Source organism: Asterias amurensis, chromosome 16 (assembly GCF_032118995.1).
Source record: "Asterias amurensis chromosome 16, ASM3211899v1".
Lineage (NCBI taxonomy): Eukaryota > Metazoa > Echinodermata > Asteroidea > Forcipulatida > Asteriidae > Asterias > Asterias amurensis.
This window is the reverse complement of record NC_092663.1, coordinates 1,896,014-1,915,009: the sequence shown is the minus strand read 5'-3', so window position 1 is coordinate 1,915,009 and position 18,996 is coordinate 1,896,014. Positions and strand designations below refer to the sequence as shown.

General features: G+C 39.9%; 1 protein-coding gene across 1 annotated transcript in view; it reads left to right on the top strand.

The window, feature by feature from the left end:
* LOC139949151 (uncharacterized) overlaps positions 1 to 17,661 on the top strand; it is a 52,548-nt gene extending 34,887 nt beyond the window's left edge. Inside the window, exons 22-31 of the mRNA XM_071947551.1 lie at positions 445 to 601; positions 1,956 to 2,196; positions 3,456 to 7,672; positions 9,272 to 9,487; positions 10,184 to 10,315; positions 10,484 to 10,921; positions 11,664 to 11,695; positions 13,089 to 13,193; positions 14,326 to 14,374; positions 15,252 to 17,661. Of these exons, the coding sequence (XP_071803652.1) occupies positions 445 to 601; positions 1,956 to 2,196; positions 3,456 to 7,672; positions 9,272 to 9,487; positions 10,184 to 10,315; positions 10,484 to 10,921; positions 11,664 to 11,695; positions 13,089 to 13,193; positions 14,326 to 14,374; positions 15,252 to 15,574 (5,910 nt within the window). The 3' untranslated portion in view covers positions 15,575 to 17,661. The remainder of the gene's footprint in view (positions 1 to 444; positions 602 to 1,955; positions 2,197 to 3,455; positions 7,673 to 9,271; positions 9,488 to 10,183; positions 10,316 to 10,483; positions 10,922 to 11,663; positions 11,696 to 13,088; positions 13,194 to 14,325; positions 14,375 to 15,251) is intronic.
* The last annotated feature ends 1,335 nt before the right edge of the window (positions 17,662 to 18,996 follow it).

Sequence of the window (18,996 nt, the reverse complement as noted above, 5' to 3'; positions counted from 1 at the left end):
TTCGCAAAAACTATGTTACTTCAGAGGGAGTCGTTTCCCACAATGTTTTATACTATCAACAGCTTTCCAATGCTCGTTATCAAGTCAGTCTTTAAGTTAACATTTGTTTCAAGTAATTACCAAACGTGTACCTTCCCTTTAAAGGGTGTTGGTTCTTTTTTCTAACACAAAACACAATGTCCAGTGTTTTACTCATTTCTCAAAAACTACAGCACCTCTGTAAATAACATTTAAAGATCTTCAAACCGTGTTAGTGTAATGTAAATCTGTGGACATTTTGTTTAGTGTTACAAAAAGTACCCAAACCCTTAAAGTATAATAATTATTATTTGTCTATGTATCATCTTCTTCTTCTAGTGTTGTGTCAATGGCGTAGCGTAATAGAATGAGCATAAATAAAAATAAAAATTATGTTATTTTTTGATGATTCTTTTTGTTTCTAAGGTGGACCCAGACATTTATTACGAGAGGTGTTTGTTCGACAGTTGTGGATGTGATCGTGGCGGTGACTGTGAGTGTTTATGTACTGCAATCAGCAACTACGCAGAGCTGTGCACGCAAGGAGGTGTCCCAATTAAATGGAGAAATGAAGGCTTATGTTGTGAGTGTTCAAAATTCTCGACCCTCAGTTTTGTTATGGTTGAAGTCAAAATAATATAAAAAACTAGTGAAATTGGTGAGTTCCTACATGATTTGGATAGGTAGTGAAGTTTGTTGGTTCGGGGCTAAAATATATATTTTTTTACAATGTTGAAACTTACATGAGAGCTGGTCTGTGTTAACGCATTCTTACTCTGGGCCTTGTTGGAGCATGTGTTTGCTGTTCACATAGTTTCTCAGTCAGACCATCCAGAATTGAAAAACACAGTTCACTTTTGACTGGCATTTACCTATTTATTAGCTGTTTCGTAGCGCAGCGCAGTGAACAGCTATCGTTTTTGTTAAAGTTTTTATTTTATTTTTTATTTGTCTGTTTCAGAAAGTACATTTTATAAGTGCTGTTTTGCAATGTTCCCAAAGAGCAATTGCAATGAAATCTTCAGTGATGAAAGGTATTGGTGCAATGATCATCACAAAAAAAGGATGTCATTATGACTTCATCACAAGTCACGTGACGTCATCTTAAAGGTGTTTTGTTTTAAATATTTGAAAATCTATAACAAATCAGCCACAAGAGCACGTAGGTTTCTGTTTGGGGGATTGGGTAGGGATAAATTAGGTCTTCATTTTGTTTCGTGTGCGTGACCTCACATGACCTGTACTTCTGGTCGAAACCGGAAGTGCCCTCTAATTCAAAAGTGGCAAAAGTTATGAAGTTGCTTTCAACAATGTTAGTGCCTGGCAAGGGTGGGCAGTTAAAAAACAATATTGATGACGTCACAAAATGCAACAGCGCCCTCTAGTGATAGGTTGAAAACTCTATAAAATGGCCTTTTTGAAGATGTGTGTGGTGAAGTTTTTTGTAATCACTTCAAATTTTACGCACACGTTTACTGTCAGGCAGCCATCATATGTGTAAAGTTTCAGATCAATGACGTCATCGGGGGTCACGTGATGCGGCCTTAAAGGCACTTTTTGAACTAGTATAATTAAGCGAACATGTTATAACTTGGTAGGTTGTTGGATATTGACAAGTTCTTATCAAATGTGAAATGACGTCATGATGGCTTAATCACATGATTTGTTATGAATTTTTTGAAAATTTGTGCACCTTTAAGACATAAATTGCTATCTGAACATGGTATAATCCAAATTACTTTTTTAACTAGGCTGGATTGGTCATAACTGCTTTGATGCCAAGAGAATTTCAAATTCAAGTGAGAAATTTGGAAATGTTATTAACAAAACAGCTCTGCATTTGTGCACAAATGCAACCATGTCTAGTTTATATTCTTTTTGTTTTAAGAAACTGTAATTTCATGCGTAATGCTTGTATTGTGTTTGTATTTTTTAAGGTTTGAAGTGTAATGTGGAAGGATCTACTTACCTCCCTTGTGGGAAGGTTTGTCCAGACACTTGTTTTAATACTACTGACGACGTGGATTGTCAACAGTTAGATTGTGTTGAAGGATGTCACTGCCCACCTGGTAAAGTCTTACATAATGGTAGATGTATTGATACATCCATCTGCCCATGCCAATATGGAGATGAAGTTGTGGACTCTGGAACTGTCATCATTGATGGCTGTGAAGAATGGTAAGGAATTCTAAGCGCCTAGTTGGACTTACGTAACACACACACTATTTTTACACAGTTGCCACTTGAATCATTTTGTGGCGCTGAATGTTATTTTAAATCCTGGTTGTATCATAAACTTGGGTAAGATCCCTGGTTCTACGGTAGTTAGTGGTTTTACGGCATCTGACTGGCAGCCCCAAACAAATGTATTGACAAAAAAAGGAAAACTGCCATCATAGAGCTAGATGGTTCAGTTGGTTGAGCGCCAGAACGTTAATTAGAAGGTCGTCATTCAAATCCTGCTCAAGTATATTTTTGTTCGACCCCATAATATTTTAAATCCTTTAACAACTGTTTGGTGTCGGCCTTCCTCCTGTTGTTTTGTTTTACTTTAAAGGCAGTGGACACTATTGGTTGGTACTCAAAATAATTATTAGCATATAACCTTTCTTGGTGACGAGTAATGGGGAGAGGTTGATGGTATAAAACATTGTGAGAAACGGCTCCCTCTGAAGTGCCATAGTTTTCGAGAAACAAGTCATTTTCAACGAATTTGATTTCGAGACCTCAGATTTAGAACTTGAGGTCTCGAAATCAACCATCTAAACGCACACAACTTCGTGTGACTAGGGTGTTCTCTTTTTTCATTATTATCTCGCAACTTTGATCACCGATAGAGCTCAAATTTTCACAGGTTAGTTTTTTTATGCATATGTTGAGATACACCAACTGTGACGGCTAGTCTTTGACAATTACCAATAGTGTCCACTGCCTTTAATATGATCATTTGTTCTGGATAGAACATAGCTTTTTCACCTTTTCTAGTTGATTATCTTTTTGTAACATTTTAGTAAAACAAACTTGGAGGCAACCTACTACATTTCATGCCCACACTCAAACACTCAAACACTCGAACACTCGAACACTCAAACACCCGAACACTCAAACACTCGAACACTCAAACACTCGAACACTCAAACACTCGAACACTCAAACACTCAAACATCAATAGAGAAAATCATGTGAGAATTTGAATCTGAATGTTTTTGTTTGTGTAGCCTGCCAGGAATTGTTTCCCAGTACTGTAGAACACAGCTATACCATAAATTTAAAATGAAAGAACATACAACTATAACAAACAAAACCTTTGGCTACCATTTTTTATCATAGTGTAATCACCAAAGTAGAAGAATTGATGAAGAAATCAAATCTGTTCGTGGGCTGTGTTTAGATTATTACAATACATGATTTACATTTGAATGCCCTTTCTTCACCAGTGTATGTGAAAATCGCACAATTGAGTGTTCTCCTGTACCTGGCTGCTACGCAACAACTACTGCTACTACTACTACTGCCCCAAGTACTACTACTGAGTCTACTACTACCCCAAGTACCACCACTGAGTCTACTACTACCCCAAGTACCACCACTGGGTCTACTACTACCAAAAAACCAACAACAATCATAGCTACAACTGAGTCTACTACTACCCCAAGTACCACCACTGAGTCTACTACTACCCCAAGTACCACCACTGAGTCTACTACTACCAAAAAACCAACAACAATCATAGCTACAACTGAGTCTACTACTACCTCAAGTACCACCACTGAGTCTACTACTACCCCAAATACCACCACTCAGTCAACTACTACCCCAAGTACCACCACTGGGTCTACTACTACCAAAAAACCAACAACAATCATAGCTACAACTGAGTCTACTACTACCCCAAGTACCACCACCGAGTCTACTACTACCCCAAGTACCACCACTGAGTCTACTACTACCAAAAAACCAACAACAATCATAGCTACAACTGAGTCTACTACTACCCCAAGTACCACCACTGAGTCTACTACTACCAAAAAACCAACAACAATCATAGCTACAACTGTGTCTACTACTACCCCAAGTACCACCACTCAGTCTACTACTACCCCAAGTACCACCACTGGGTCTACTACTACCCCAAGTACCACCACTGAGTCTACTACTACCCCAAGTACCACCACTCAGTCTACTACTACCCCAAGTACCACCACTCAGTCTACTACTACCAAAAAACCAACAACAATCATAGCTACAACTGAGTCTACTACTACCCCAAATACCACCACTGAGTCTACTACTACCCCAAGTACCACCACTGAGTCTACTACTACCCCAAGTACCACCACTGAGTCTACTACTACCCAAAGTACCACCACTCAGTCTACTACTACCCCAAGTACCACCACTGGGTCTACTACTACCAAAAAACCAACAACAATCATAGCTACAACTGAGTCTACTACTACCCCAAATACCACCACTGAGTCTACTACTACCCCAAGTACCACCACTGAGTCTACTACTACCCCAAGTACCACCACTGAGTCTACTACTACCCAAAGTACCACCACTGAGTCTACTACTACCAAAAAACCAACAACAATCATAGCTACAACTGAGTCTACTACTACCCCAAATACCACCACTGAGTCTACTACTACCCCAATTACCACCACTGAGTCTACTACTACCAAAAAACCAACAACAATCATAGCTACAACTGAGTCTACTACTACCTCAAGTACCACCACTGAGTCTACTACTACCCCAAATACCACCACTGAGTCTACTACTACCCAAAGTACCAACACTCAGTCTACTACTACCCCAAGTACCACCACTGGGTCTACTACTACCAAAAAACCAACAACAATCATAGCTACAACTGAGTCTACTACTACCCCAAATACCACCACTGAGTCTACTACTACCCCAAGTACCACCACTGAGTCTACTACTACCCCAAGTACCACCACTGAGTCTACTACTACCCAAAGTACCACCACTGAGTCTACTACTACCAAAAAACCAACAACAATCATAGCTACAACTGAGTCTACTACTACCCCAAATACCACCACTGAGTCTACTACTACCCCAAGTACCACCACTGAGTCTACTACTACCAAAAAACCAACAACAATCATAGCTACAACTGAGTCTACTACTACCTCAAGTACCACCACTGAGTCTACTACTACCCCAAATACCACCACTGAGTCTACTACTACCAAAACACCAACAACAATCAAAGCTACAACTGAGTCTACTACTACCCCAAGTACCACCACTGAGTCTACTTCTAACCCAAGTACCACCACTGAGTCTACTACTACCAAAACACCAACAACAATCAAAGCTACAACTGAGTCTACTACTACCCCAAGTACCACCACTGAGTCTACTACTAACCCAAGTACCACCACTGAATCTACTACTACCCCAAGTACCACCACTGAGTCTACTACTACCCCAAGTACCACCACTGAGTCTACTACTACCCCAAGTACCACCACTGAGTCTACTACTACCCCAAGTACCACCACTGAATCTACTACTACCCCAAGTACCACCACTGAGTCTACTACTACCAAAACACCAACAGCAATCAAAGCTACAACTGAGTCTACTACTACCCCAAGTACCACCACTGAGTCTACTTCTAACCCAAGTACCACCACTGAGTCTACTACTACCAAAACACCAACAACAATCAAAGCTACAACTGAGTCTACTACTACCCCAAGTACCACCACTGAGTCTACTACTAACCCAAGTACCACCACTGAATCTACTACTACCCCAAGTACCACCACTGAGTCTACTACTACCCCAAGTACCACCACTGAGTCTACTACTACCCCAAGTACCACCACTGAGTCTACTACTACCCCAAGTACCACCACTGAATCTACTACTACCCCAAGTACCACCACTGAGTCTACTACTACCCCAAGTACCACCACTGAGTCTACTACTAACCCAAGTACCACCACTGAATCTACTACTACCCCAAGTACCACCACTGAGTCTACTACTACCCCAAGTACCACCACTGAGTCTACTACTACCAAAAAACCAACAACAATCATAGCTACAACTGAGTTTACTACTAGTCCAAGTACCACCACTGAGTCTACTACTAACCCAAGTACCACCACTGAATCTACTACTACCCCAAGTACCACCACTGAGTCTACTACTACCCCAAGTACCACCACTGAGTCTACTACTACCAAAAAACCAACAACAATCATAGCTACAACTGAGTTTACTACTAGTCCAAGTACCACCACTGTGTCTACTACTACCCCAAGTACCACCACTCAGTCTACTACTACCCCAAGTACCACCACTGAGTCTACTACTACCCCAAGTACCACCACTGAGTTTACTACTAGTCCAAGTACCACCACTGTGTCTACTACTACCCCAAGTACCACCACTGAGTCTACTACTACCCCAAGTACCACCACTCAGTCTACTACTACCCCAAGTACCACCACTGGGTCTACTACTACCAAAAAACCAACAACAATCATAGCTACAACTGAGTCTACTACTACCCCAAATACCACCACTGAGTCTACTACTACCCCAAGTACCACCACTGAGTCTACTACTACCCCAAGTACCACCACTGAGTCTACTACTACCCCAAGTACCACCACTGAGTCTACTACTACCCCAAGTACCACCACTGAGTCTACTACTACCAAATCTACTACTACCCCAAGTACCACCACTGAGTCTACTACTAACCCAAGTACCACCACTGAATCTACTACTACCACAAGTACCACCACTGAGTCTACTACTACCCCAAGTACCACCACTGAGTCTACTACTACCAAAAAACCAACAACAATCATAGCTACAACTGAGTTTACTACTAGTCCAAGTACCACCACTGTGTCTACTACTACCCCAAGTACCACCACTGAGTCTACTACTACCCCAAGTACCACCACTGAGTCTACTACTACCCCAAGTACCACCACTGAGTTTACTACTAGTCCAAGTACCACCACTGTGTCTACTACTACCCCAAATACCACCACTGAGTCTACTACTACCCCAAGTACCACCACTCAGTCTACTACTACCCCAAGTACCACCACTGGGTCTACTACTACCAAAAAACCAACAACAATCATAGCTACAACTGAGTCTACTACTACCCCAAATACCACCACTGAGTCTACTACTACCCCAAGTACCACCACTGAGTCTACTACTACCCCAAGTACCACCACTGAGTCTACTACTACCCCAAGTACCACCACTGAGTCTACTACTACCCCAAGTACCACCACTGAGTCTACTACTACCCCAAGTACCACCACTGAGTCTACTACTACCCCAAGTACCACCACTGAGTTTACTACTAGTCCAAGTACCACCACTGTGTCTACTACTACCCCAAGTACCACCACTGAGTCTACTACTACCCCAAGTACCACCACTCAGTCTACTACTACCCCAAGTACCACCACTGGGTCTACTACTACCAAAAAACCAACAACAATCATAGCTACAACTGAGTCTACTACTACCCCAAATACCACCACTGAGTCTACTACTACCCCAAGTACCACCACTGAGTCTACTACTACCCCAGGTACTACGTCTGAAGGTATTCCTAACTTACCATCACCATGTGAGTAACCATTTCCTATATTTTTTCTTATTCGTAGAGTTCTAAATAAGACTTTCCTTTATTTCTAGACTGGCATTCCTCGTCAATGTCAAGTGAATTTGACTCAAGCTTTCTGCCCAACTTCAAAGGGCTACTTTAACAACAGTTATTGCTTTTAAATTTTCTGCTTGGCAAAATGTAACAGGATACCAGTCACAAGTAATTCTTTTGACATTACTGTTTGGCTGACCTTATTCTGGTATTTAAGCACGACTTTGCAGTTCTGATTTGAGTGTCATTTGTTTGAAAAAAAATCACCCCCAAATCACCCATCCTGGTCAAGTTTTGCTTGACTCACCCTGTAGTGTGCTATACAAATCAGTCTAGGCTTGAATACAAAAGTTCACAGCTAACTTCATTTTGTCAGATGTTAATTTGTCAACTGGATTTTTCAAAAAGGGCGCTTAAAAAGGTCATTTGAAATAGGGTGAATGACATTTGTTACTGCTAACTCATAGGCAGAAATGTTTGCCAATTCAGTTTGCTTGGCATACAGCTTGGGCCAAGTGTTTGCAGGAACATAAGGACACACTTCGGCGCGACCAAACACTCCCCCATGATAGTGTGCAAATTCCATAGACTATTTTGACCATTCAAACTACAATTTGTGGTCTCAGGCTCAAATCAATGTGTCCATGGACTGTTTGCATATTGCATAAACGTAATATGCATCCGTATTGTGTATTCCTCGAATCCATGTTGATGTATATTCTTTTTATACGGACCACAATCTTACCGTCCTTAAGTATTTAAATTATCAGCAATGCTGTCCCCAAATATAAGCCACCTTGACCATTTATTTGTAGTTTTTTTACAGCGATGGATTTTGCACCAGGTACATTATCTGATAATGTGTTAGGTATCACAGTCAAATCAGTAACTTGGTTAATACTTGCACAAGTACAGTTTTCAAAAGAATGTGCTTTTCCCCTATTGCACAATGCGCAGTGCGCATACACGAGTGTCTCATGTTCGCAACTTTGGGTGTCAAATTGTGTTCAAATGGATGGTATACATACGGTATGTGTTTACGCACCAATGTGTGTGTAAACACGTGTACCATCCTTGTGTGCATATTTTGAACCCCAAAATGGCAGACAGGAGACGCGTGTCAAGTGTCCTGCGCGTTGTGCAGTGGGTCTACACCCATTGAGTCCATCATCTGCTACAATTGCTCCTTGATGCATACTACAGATTATGCGATATAGGCATTGTTTATACAAACTTATAGGCATGTTGTGTTCTTTGGTGTGATCTTTCGTTTTATATGCATAAGTGATCTTGACGCATTGCTTTAGGCCATAGACTCTGTACAAAAAACATGTTTTTATCATTGCTGTAACGTTTGTGTTGTGTGTACATTTGAGCGTTTGTGCAATTTCCAAAGTTCATGGTGCCTAAATGCCATTTTCATTTTATTTATTTATTTATTTATCTGTGTATTTATTTTATTTTTTCCCCTTGATTTTTTATTTTTTTTATCAACGTGTTTATTTATTTATTTTTTATGGACACAATGCTTTTTGACTGATATACAAAACTGTTTCTCTTCCATTACAGCTGCCTGTCCATACGGATCAGTGCAAACTAACTGTAGTGTAAAATGTCGCAATCATGTGTGTCCAGAACTTAGCAGTGAGTGTCAACCAAACAATTTTACGGGTCCCGAAGGAGAAGAATTTTGCTGTGAATGCTATGGAGAAACTCAGTTTAATGGCAGCCATTGCATACCGAAGTGTGAATGTATACAGAACAATTGGTATACAACAACCATCGGTAAGGCTATAGGTACATTATCAGTTGACATCATGTGGGGAAAAACAACTAATTTACAGAAGTGTAGCACTGAATTCAAACTGTGGTGTTTCCGTTCAGTCCCAGGGGTTGAGTCCCAGTCCTGACACTTGTATCCTTAAGCAAGACACTTAACCATTGCTTCGTCCTTCAGATGGGGCGTAAAGCCACTGGTCATATGTGTTGTGTATCGCACGTAAACATGGTAAAAGAGCCCAGTGCACTTATTGAAAAGAAAAAAAGGTTCGCCACGGTGTTCCTGGTTTGATTGGCAGCATATTGCGCCACAGCGTCTTACACACCATTAATACACGGTGCTTTAAAGAAACTGGACACTATTGGTAATTGTCAAAGACTAGTCTTCACAGTTGGTGTATCTCAACATATGCATAAAATAACAAACCTGAAAATTTGAGCTCAATTGGTTGTTGAAGAATAAACACCCTTGTCGCACCATGGTCACACGAAATTGTGTGCTTTCAGATGCTTGATTTCGAGACCTCAAATTCTAAATCTGAGGTCTCAAAATCAAATTATTTCTTTCTCAAAAACTACATCACTTCAGAGGCAGCTGTTTCTCACAATGTTTAATACTATCAACTTCAGTCCTCATTAAGAGTTCAGTCCTCAATTCATTCAGAGACAGTGATGTCATTTTTAGTTTATTTGTCCCAACAGAGTCAACGACCACCCCAACCATGTCAACAACCACCACTGAGTCGACGACCACCCCAACCGAGTCAACAACCACTACCAAGTCAACGACAACCACGACCGAGACAACAACCACTACTGTGTCAACAACTCCATGTATGTTAAGTTTTAAATTTGATACACACTGTATAAAATTGTTCTATATACTGTGATCGACAATTTTTAGTGAAGAAGTTTGTTGGAAAATGTTAAAGGTATAATTCCTTTGTCATCATGATTTGTGTATTTGTTGATCTGATTTATTGCTTTGATCTACTTCACCAGCACCCTGTGATGAAGATCTTGATGATAGTCCAAGTATTGAAATAACAAGAAAATACACAGATGGTAACAACTTGGGGACACAGAATCCAATACCAGGTGCTGGTTGGACACCTTCCAACCCCTCAACACAAGTCAGCAATCCCCACACCGGATCCCACCTTATCATTACCATCAACACAACGATTGAAATCACTTCAGTCCTCATTAAGAGTTCAAATCCTTCAGAGAGAGTGACAGTTGCTTTTGAGATTCATTACGACATTCGAGATGGGTTTGAACGCCTTATCAACTCAGATGGAGGTTATGTCTTTGATGGCGACTCAAGCACTAAGATCCGCCTACCACCAAACACTTTTGCAACCGCTATAAAAGTGTACCTGGTGAATCCCAATGCATCTTCCAGCTTCGAAGTGAAACCCTTTGGCTGTGACAAAGAGGGTAAGGTTTTTTGATTAAATTTCATGGTTTATGTAACAATCAAGTTTGAGCCGCAAACATTGGGAATACGCTCTTACGGTCTGTTTGTCACCTACATGTATGCGGTAAATTTACATGCTGAAGGAAGTTGATTCAAAAGAAGACGTTTTCAGTTGAAATTTCTACTCACTATACGTTATGTGGAGACAGAATCTCCAACCATAACCGCGCATTCACTGCCTTAAAGGAACATGTTACCTTGGATCGCACGAGTTGGTCTCCACCGATCCAAGGAAACGTGTTCCTTTAAATCCCCCAACGAGCCCAAGGCTGCCTTACTGTTCCACCTAGCATGGTGTGGCCTAGTGGTAAGAGCACTAGACACTGTTTTTGATCAGCAGAGTATGGGTTCGTTTCAGTCCTGGCATTTGCGTCCTTTAGCAAGATACTTCACCACAATTGCTTTGTCTTTGGGATTTGGTGGTACACGTAAAAAAATCCAGAACACTTGTGTGGAAGATTTGGGGTAAACCGTGGTGTTTCTAGCCAAATTAGCAAGCACCCTTGTTTACAGGTTTCTTGGGCTACATAACAAAGTTCGCTTTGAGGCATCTTTGGTTTATTACTAGAATAATACAATGATGAAAAATATAACTGGTGAGTCACTGAACTTCAGTCTGTAAGTTTTAAGGATTAGGGAAATAGGTGAATGATTTAATTCTGGATTTCTTTTTAAAATTGTTTTTCTTTCTGTCCTGTTTAGAACCATGTGGATATCTTGGCTCATATTATAAGGTAAAGACACTCCCTTGTTTTTCTGGTTTATCCACTGGAACTTTCCTAGACATGGATAGATTTGACATTCTTGTGAAAATGTATTCAGCTGAAGCTTTCACTTGTCGACTTTTAATGTATCTTTTCAAATTGTTTTGTCTATAAATCGCCATTGAAGCGGTAAAAGCCAATCTATGACTTTACCTTTAAATGCTTTTTAATAGGAAGTGAAGACTCTAACGGTTAAACCTGCTTGAACATTAGACCCAGTAACTGGGGTGCTGTACTCCTATAATGACAATACGACCGATAAAGACAATATGACTGATAATGACACAATGTTGGGAGGAGTGTTGGCTCTTCAAAAGAGCCGGTGTGAACTCATTTTATTGAAGAGTATACTATGCTTGTCTCCTGAAGACAAGCACAGTATACTTATCGAAACATCAAGACCTTTTACTATCCACTCCTTTCAGAGCTTCAAACATCATGAAGTGAGTTTGACATCTCTGGGTTTCTGTTGTGTTGGATTCGGGGGGCTAGGTATATCCACTTGTTAAGATGAAAGTAGGCATGCGGTATTAAAATGCAAGCAAGTGATATGTCAGGGTTCTGGTTGATCACACTTGGTCTTCTTGAGTTTCTCTGTAGAAATGAAACTGCCATTACAGAGACCAATGATTTTACTCTGATTAATGTCTTTATGTGAGTGCAAATGTCCTAAAATAGTGTTTACGTTGAACGCAAGTTTTATGAAGTCTTCTCGATTAAAGACACTGGTAATAATTGTAAAAGACCGTTCTTCTCACTTGGTATATCCAACATATGCATAAAATAACAAACCTGTGAAAATTTGAGCTCGATTGGTCGTCAGAGTTCAAGATAACTGAAAGAAAAAATACCCTTTGTCACACGAAGTTGTGTGCTTTCAGATGCTTGATTTCGCGACCTCAAATTCTAAACTTGAGGTCTCAAAATCAAATTGCGAGTGGTTTCGTGGAAAATTAATTCTTTCTCGAAAACTACGTCACTTCAGAAGGAGCCGTTTCTCACAATGTTTTATTCTATCAACCTCTCCCCATTACTCGTTACCAAGTGAGGTTTTATGCTGATAATTGTTGTGAGTAATTACCAATAGTGTCCACTGCCTTTGAAAGAGCCTATTTGGACACACAAAACAGGAAAGCGCCATCTGAGCATTATTGTGCCATCATTTTGTTGCAAATCGAGATACGTTTTTTTGCACTGCATGTTGAGTTATGTTTTGGTGCAGAGAGTCATGCAAGAAACCTCTCAAATGAAATTTCCTGTACATTCCTGATTCTTGATCTCCTCATCAAAGTTTTCTCTCTTTTAGTAATTTTAGTCTCAAAACAATCTGAAAATAAACAAATGATTTTGTTTAATCATTTAGAAAGGAGAGACTGTAATCATTGAAGAGCCATGCCATTATGGAATTTGCGAGGAGGGTGGAATTATCGTGAAACAACCGGATTGTGATCACCTCGAGTGTCCAGAGGTAAGTCCATATTGCAGGAATGTAATTTCTCAGATTTTAAACGGAACTCTGTTTTTTATTTTTTATTTTAACCTCCGAAAATAAAGATTTCTGGACCCCCCCCCCCTCCCCCAAGAAAAAAAACCCAAAACGAACACATATAGTCGTCCCAGATAGCAGTGTTGGGTTTAATTTTGGGCTTCATGCGTGTAAGTTTTTGAGCTTGCATGCTTTCGAGTTGCAAGCTTTTGCGCTTTGCGCTCATAGTTCAGTTGTTTGTTTTCAACGACCTTTCACATCCCTGATGTTGCCCTGTTTTCAGTCTCATGTAAGTCCAACAACCCTTAAAGTATGCAAGCCTTGAATTTGTTTGTATATTCCCGACCAGGTTGGTCCCAATCATAATGAATTTTACATACGCGATTCTGTTTATTCAAATACTTAAATTTGTGTTAAAATAATATTTAAATTTTTATTTTTCAAAGAGAAAGAAAATAGTCCGCATTGTGTCAAAACCTGTATTTTGTAAACCCAGGATGTTCCAGGTCTAGAATGAACCTTAAGCATTGACCTCATCAAGCCACCATCTTTGGGTACAGGCATGCCACTTTTCTTCGGATCAGCTGATTTCCTCTTTTTTTAATCTCAGTTATACCATTCAAAATTGAAAAATCCTATACAAAGCAGTAACATTTTGTGATTTCCTCTTTTTTCGGTGAAGTTGCAGTTGCATGCCTGGAGGTACTGTACACTGATGAGGAAATAACAGAAATGCACAAATATGTACGCGCTGCGCATATGATTGGCCAATGGACAACCCCCTTCGACCTCTAGGCAAAGGTGCCCTACTCATGTGACATCATAAGCAACTCAATTCCTTGTGGTTATAAGTCATTAACATGTGGGTTAATACCTGTGTATCATCTGCGTAGATGTGAAACTGTAAGCTATGCTTTCGCAGGATGTTACCAAAAGGAATGGTGTAGATGTTGAACTATTTGGGACTCACTATCGATCCCTGTGGTATGCCATATTCCAAATCAAGACGTTGAGAAAACAAGCCATCTATACAATCACTGGTTGTTCTTCCAGCCACTCACATATCAGATAGTGCTATTCAACCATCTATTTTTGTCTCTTTTATCTCAACTAGGGTTCAACAATGGAGAGTGCTCCAACAGAAAGCTGCTGCCCAGTCTGTGGTAAGTACCCTCCAAACATACATCACTTATAAACAAGTGTTTTGAGTTCTCCAGAATTTAATTTTCCTTAATTTCAGGACTTTATCAAAACTTCCAAATTCAAACTAGAAGAAGTAAAGGAAGGTCCACAGGACAGAGCAGCAGTCCACATAGCCTTCATTCAAGGCGCACACAGACAGAACCCCCAAATGTCATGCGCGAAAAGAGACCAGTGCAAGGGGCGAAGCGCCTTTAACAACTCTGTTATATCTAGTCAGTTATTCATGATCATGAAATATTTATGTATGCATTTTCTTTTCGTTGCCCTGAGCACGCGACTCAATGCGTCCTTATCCACGAAAAACCAGGAATATTTGTGCGTAGGTAACGCCACGTATGCACACGCACGTCTTATCTAGGTTGTCTCATATGGTAATCTATGGTAAATGTGTCTTCTTATTGGCCAACCCTCCTCACGCTTAGGCATTATGCATTAACTTTCTCCTACCAAAGTTGGTAGCAAAAGAACGAGTAGGTAGGTGTTTTGCAACTTCGCCACTCGTGCTGATATTTTTCGTGCTCAACATTTTGGTGTCTTAAGGACATCTGGAGGTGCCACATGCGCTTTAACTAAAGGTGTTGAAACATGTAGTGTTGTAGTTCTAGTGATGCAGAGAGTAAAATCTCCTGTATTTGTAACATGAGACTTTCTGGTTCTAGAGTAAAAGAGCTCAATAGCAATTGGTCGTGAATGTTCACGTGCCTCAAATCCAAACTTTTTATTAAGTTAAGCCCATCGATCCCCTAAAATATTGAAGTGTTCTTAGAAGCCCAATCTCTAAATTATTCAATCAGTAAAGTCAATAACAATCCTATGATCATTCTGCTTTCTCAACAGTTCCGATACCGAGTTGCAAAAACAACAGCAACCTAAACTACCTTGTGATTAAAAACTGCATTTCCGCCAACATGATTCGTGAGACGAGCTGCTCTGGGTCTTGTCCATCTTATGTTTACGCCCAAACCACATTTGGGCTCAAGATGGGAAGTTCCTGTGAATGTTGTCGTCCAACTCGATCGAGTGAAAATACTGTTGAAATGCAGTGTGATGATCAAACGACCTACTTTCATACCTATCAGGTGATAGAAGAATGTACCTGTAAAAGCTGTGTCGGAAATCTAGGAAGAGAAGGAGTAGTTCCGCTGATTAAATCATTGTAACCATTCTTTGCCTCCCTCAAAAAATACAACTAGGAAAACATGTCAATGGAAGATTCTTGATTACAGTTTAACTTCAAAAATAAAACGAGCCTTTTGTTTCAGTACTAAACAGGCCTGACTTTAAATCAGTGAGCTTTCACATGGAAACATTTCACTAGAGAATTGGTACTGGTATGAACTTCGGAATCAGTGAGCTTACAGATGGAAATATTTCTCTGAAGGATTGGTACTGATATGAACTTTAGAATCGGTGAGCTTTCAGATGAAATATTTCTCTGGAGGATTGGTACTGGTATGAACTTAAGAGTTGGTGAGCTTTCAGATGGACTACTTTTCTGGAATTCATTTACATGTACTTGTCAATCCTTTCTATTTCTTTTAATTTTCAGAAGGACAAAAGAATGTTTACATGAAGTTTTGTGAACTCAATGAAGACTGTTTAAGCCTTGCGTGTATTTGAACATTAGACCCCAGTAAAATGTACAACTTGTTTCCTTGACATGTTAAAAAACTGAAGTTGGGAATCAAAGTGTTCCCCAAAATTGTTCAATACATACAACTTACAAGGTCTTTTTAAAAGGCTATTACAAGCGATGTTTATTACCATGGCAGAGGATATGTACTTTTGCTGCGTTAGCATTGTTTCAGTTATTTTTCCTTGTTTGTTATAAAAGTTGTTTTATGATTTATTTACCCTTTTGCTTATAAATGCATGAATACTTAAATTTAATTAATAATCCAGTAAACATTTTAAATATTTGGTGGCAAAGTGAATTTGTTTGTTTTTGGTACAACATTGAAAATAGTGTCTTCTAATATTTGAGTTTGATTGAAAATAAAAAGGTGTATGTACTCAGGCCTGATACTTCATGGCGGCAACTAAGGCGATTGCCTCTTGGTCGTTGCCTTGGTGCCCTTGAAATGCCCCAGTAAAAATTTACATGTTCTTCATTTGGAGCCCTTTACCAAGGAGAATATGCCTTGGTGCCCTTGCCCTTTCAAAACCGAAGCATACAGGCTTGTATATTATAACAATAAAGGTATTTAGTAGAGAAAATTTAAGTTTAATGGACAGTTTGGTGGGAGTAATTCAAAGGTTTATAATTGCTGTAAAGGTTAACTAGAGGTAGGCTTTAGCCTTGGTTAAATAGCTAGTGTTTGTTTCACTGCACTGCAACAGAGGAGTGCAACCAACCAAGGCTATATGGTGCTAGCCTTGGTTAGGCTAGACGCAAGTCTCTGTTGCACTGTACTGTAATTGAGGAGTGCAACCAACCCAGGCTATGTGGCCCTAGCCTTGGTAAGACGCAAGTCTCTGTTGCACTGCACTGTAATTGAGGAGTGCAATCAACCCGGGCTATATAGCCCTAGCCTTGGTAAGGCTCCAGTCTCTGTTGCACTGTACTGTAATTGAGGAGTGCAACCAACCCAGGCTATGTGGCCCTAGCTTTGGTAAGACGCAAGTCTCTGTTGCACTGCACTGCAGTTGAGGAGTGCAACCAACCCAGGCTATGTGGCCCTAGCCTTGGTAAGGCTCCAGTCTCTGTTGCACTGCACTGTAATTGGGGAAAACAATGAAGTTATCTTTATAACAATATTTTGACGTCTTTTTGGAAATCAGACACTTTTAGTAATTTCATTCTGAAATTGTGTATCATTTAAAAAAATTAGTGGGTTTGTTGTTTGTAGATGTTAATTACAAACCATATCAATTTGTCTTTGTATCAAAAAAGAGAACCAAATGATCAAAATACAGAAAAGGTATTAATTTCTTCAGAACATTTTATCAAAGGTGGTGGAAAAACAAAGATGTTCAAAATTTAACAATATTGAAATTGTTGGAAAGATTATTATCAGGGCTGGAAAAACATGATGTCACGGTGGTCATGGCCTCCACTGTGTTGTCCCATGTCGTCGCCTTGGTGCCCCCCCCCCCCCCCTTCAAATGTTCCCTAAAAACTTTAGATACTGAAAAAATACGGAGACTGCTCAACATTAGACTGGAAAACTCATGGTCAAATTTCATAGAGCTGACGAGTATGCACTGCTTGTGGCATGAGTTCAAACACAATGTGTAATAAAATGAAGTCCAGTTATGCCGTCTTTAAATCATGTTTGTATTGTCTTGTTTTTGTCTTCCGAGCAAGTTTCGTTTGTGTGGGGAGGGGTGTATATTTTTTGAAGCAAAACAGCAAGTCTTATCTCTTTAGATTTTGAGTACAAAAAACGCAAGATTTACGTCTGTGTTCAAAAGCCTTGCAGTATTTGAAAACAATTTCAAATGGTAAACCTCGCATTTGTAAGCCTTGTAATGTGCTATCACAATATATAAATAAAGGGCAACATATAAATGACCACATTGGGGGTATTTCGGCGGGGGGGGGGGTGAAGTGTACCGAAGTCTTTTAAAGTTTGATTCTTTCGTCACGAAAATATGGGAGAGAATTAAAATTTTCAACAAGAAAATAAAGATACTTTAAAAAATATATAAGGTATTTATTCTTGAAGATATTAAGTTGAGAACTGAGCAAAAAATACCTTTAGTTCTTTCATCGTTGGGCTAAATTATTTCAAATTAAACAAACGTTGCGCTACTTGGTTTTATTAACAACCATTTAAAACGATTATTTATCACTTGTTAATGATTCAAGCCCCCGGCCTTCGATTCTCGCATTTCGGTTCATTCCGCGAGATCTTGCGGGAGCCAGTTGCGTTCCCCTGTGATCTTGGACGGGCACCGGCGATTGGAACCAGCCAAAGCATCCGACAGGTACTCGATTACCGCTTAACACCAGATGAACGTATGGTAGAGGTCTGGGTACCCGACAGCTTGAAGCCGTGACGCCATATTCAAAATGGCCACCAGCCATGCTTTATTTTGTCAACACCGTGGATATACTTACGATGATTTGATGTGATTTAATGTCTATATGGGTAAGCTTTATCGTGTAGTTTATTCAAGTTCATAATGTAGAATATGAATTGGCCTCGTGGAAGACGTTTGAATCACAAAACGTGTAGTTATGTCGCATTTCTTTTCCACCTTCATGTGTTTCACATAAACAACGGCAACCCGGAAGCTGTACGTTTGCCTTACTGGTAGGTCATTGCATCGTCAATGGCAACATGCCGGCCGTCAATCAGATGAAACAATGGACTTTTCTGTGTAGCCTACTATAGTTTTCAGATTATATTTCTACTTCAATTCGTTGATAGTTGTATCTTAAGCAATGTGAGGGCCATCGGCCTACATGTTTCTAAAAAAAATAGTGTTTTTTTTTACATGCATTAATAACAATGAATTGTGGTAACCTGCTTACCAATCAAAATGACTGGTCCCCTTATGGTATCATCCAAACATGGTATCAAGTTTCGACATTTGCAGGTTGCCTTTCTCGTAGGTTAGTGTTCTAAAACTGGTT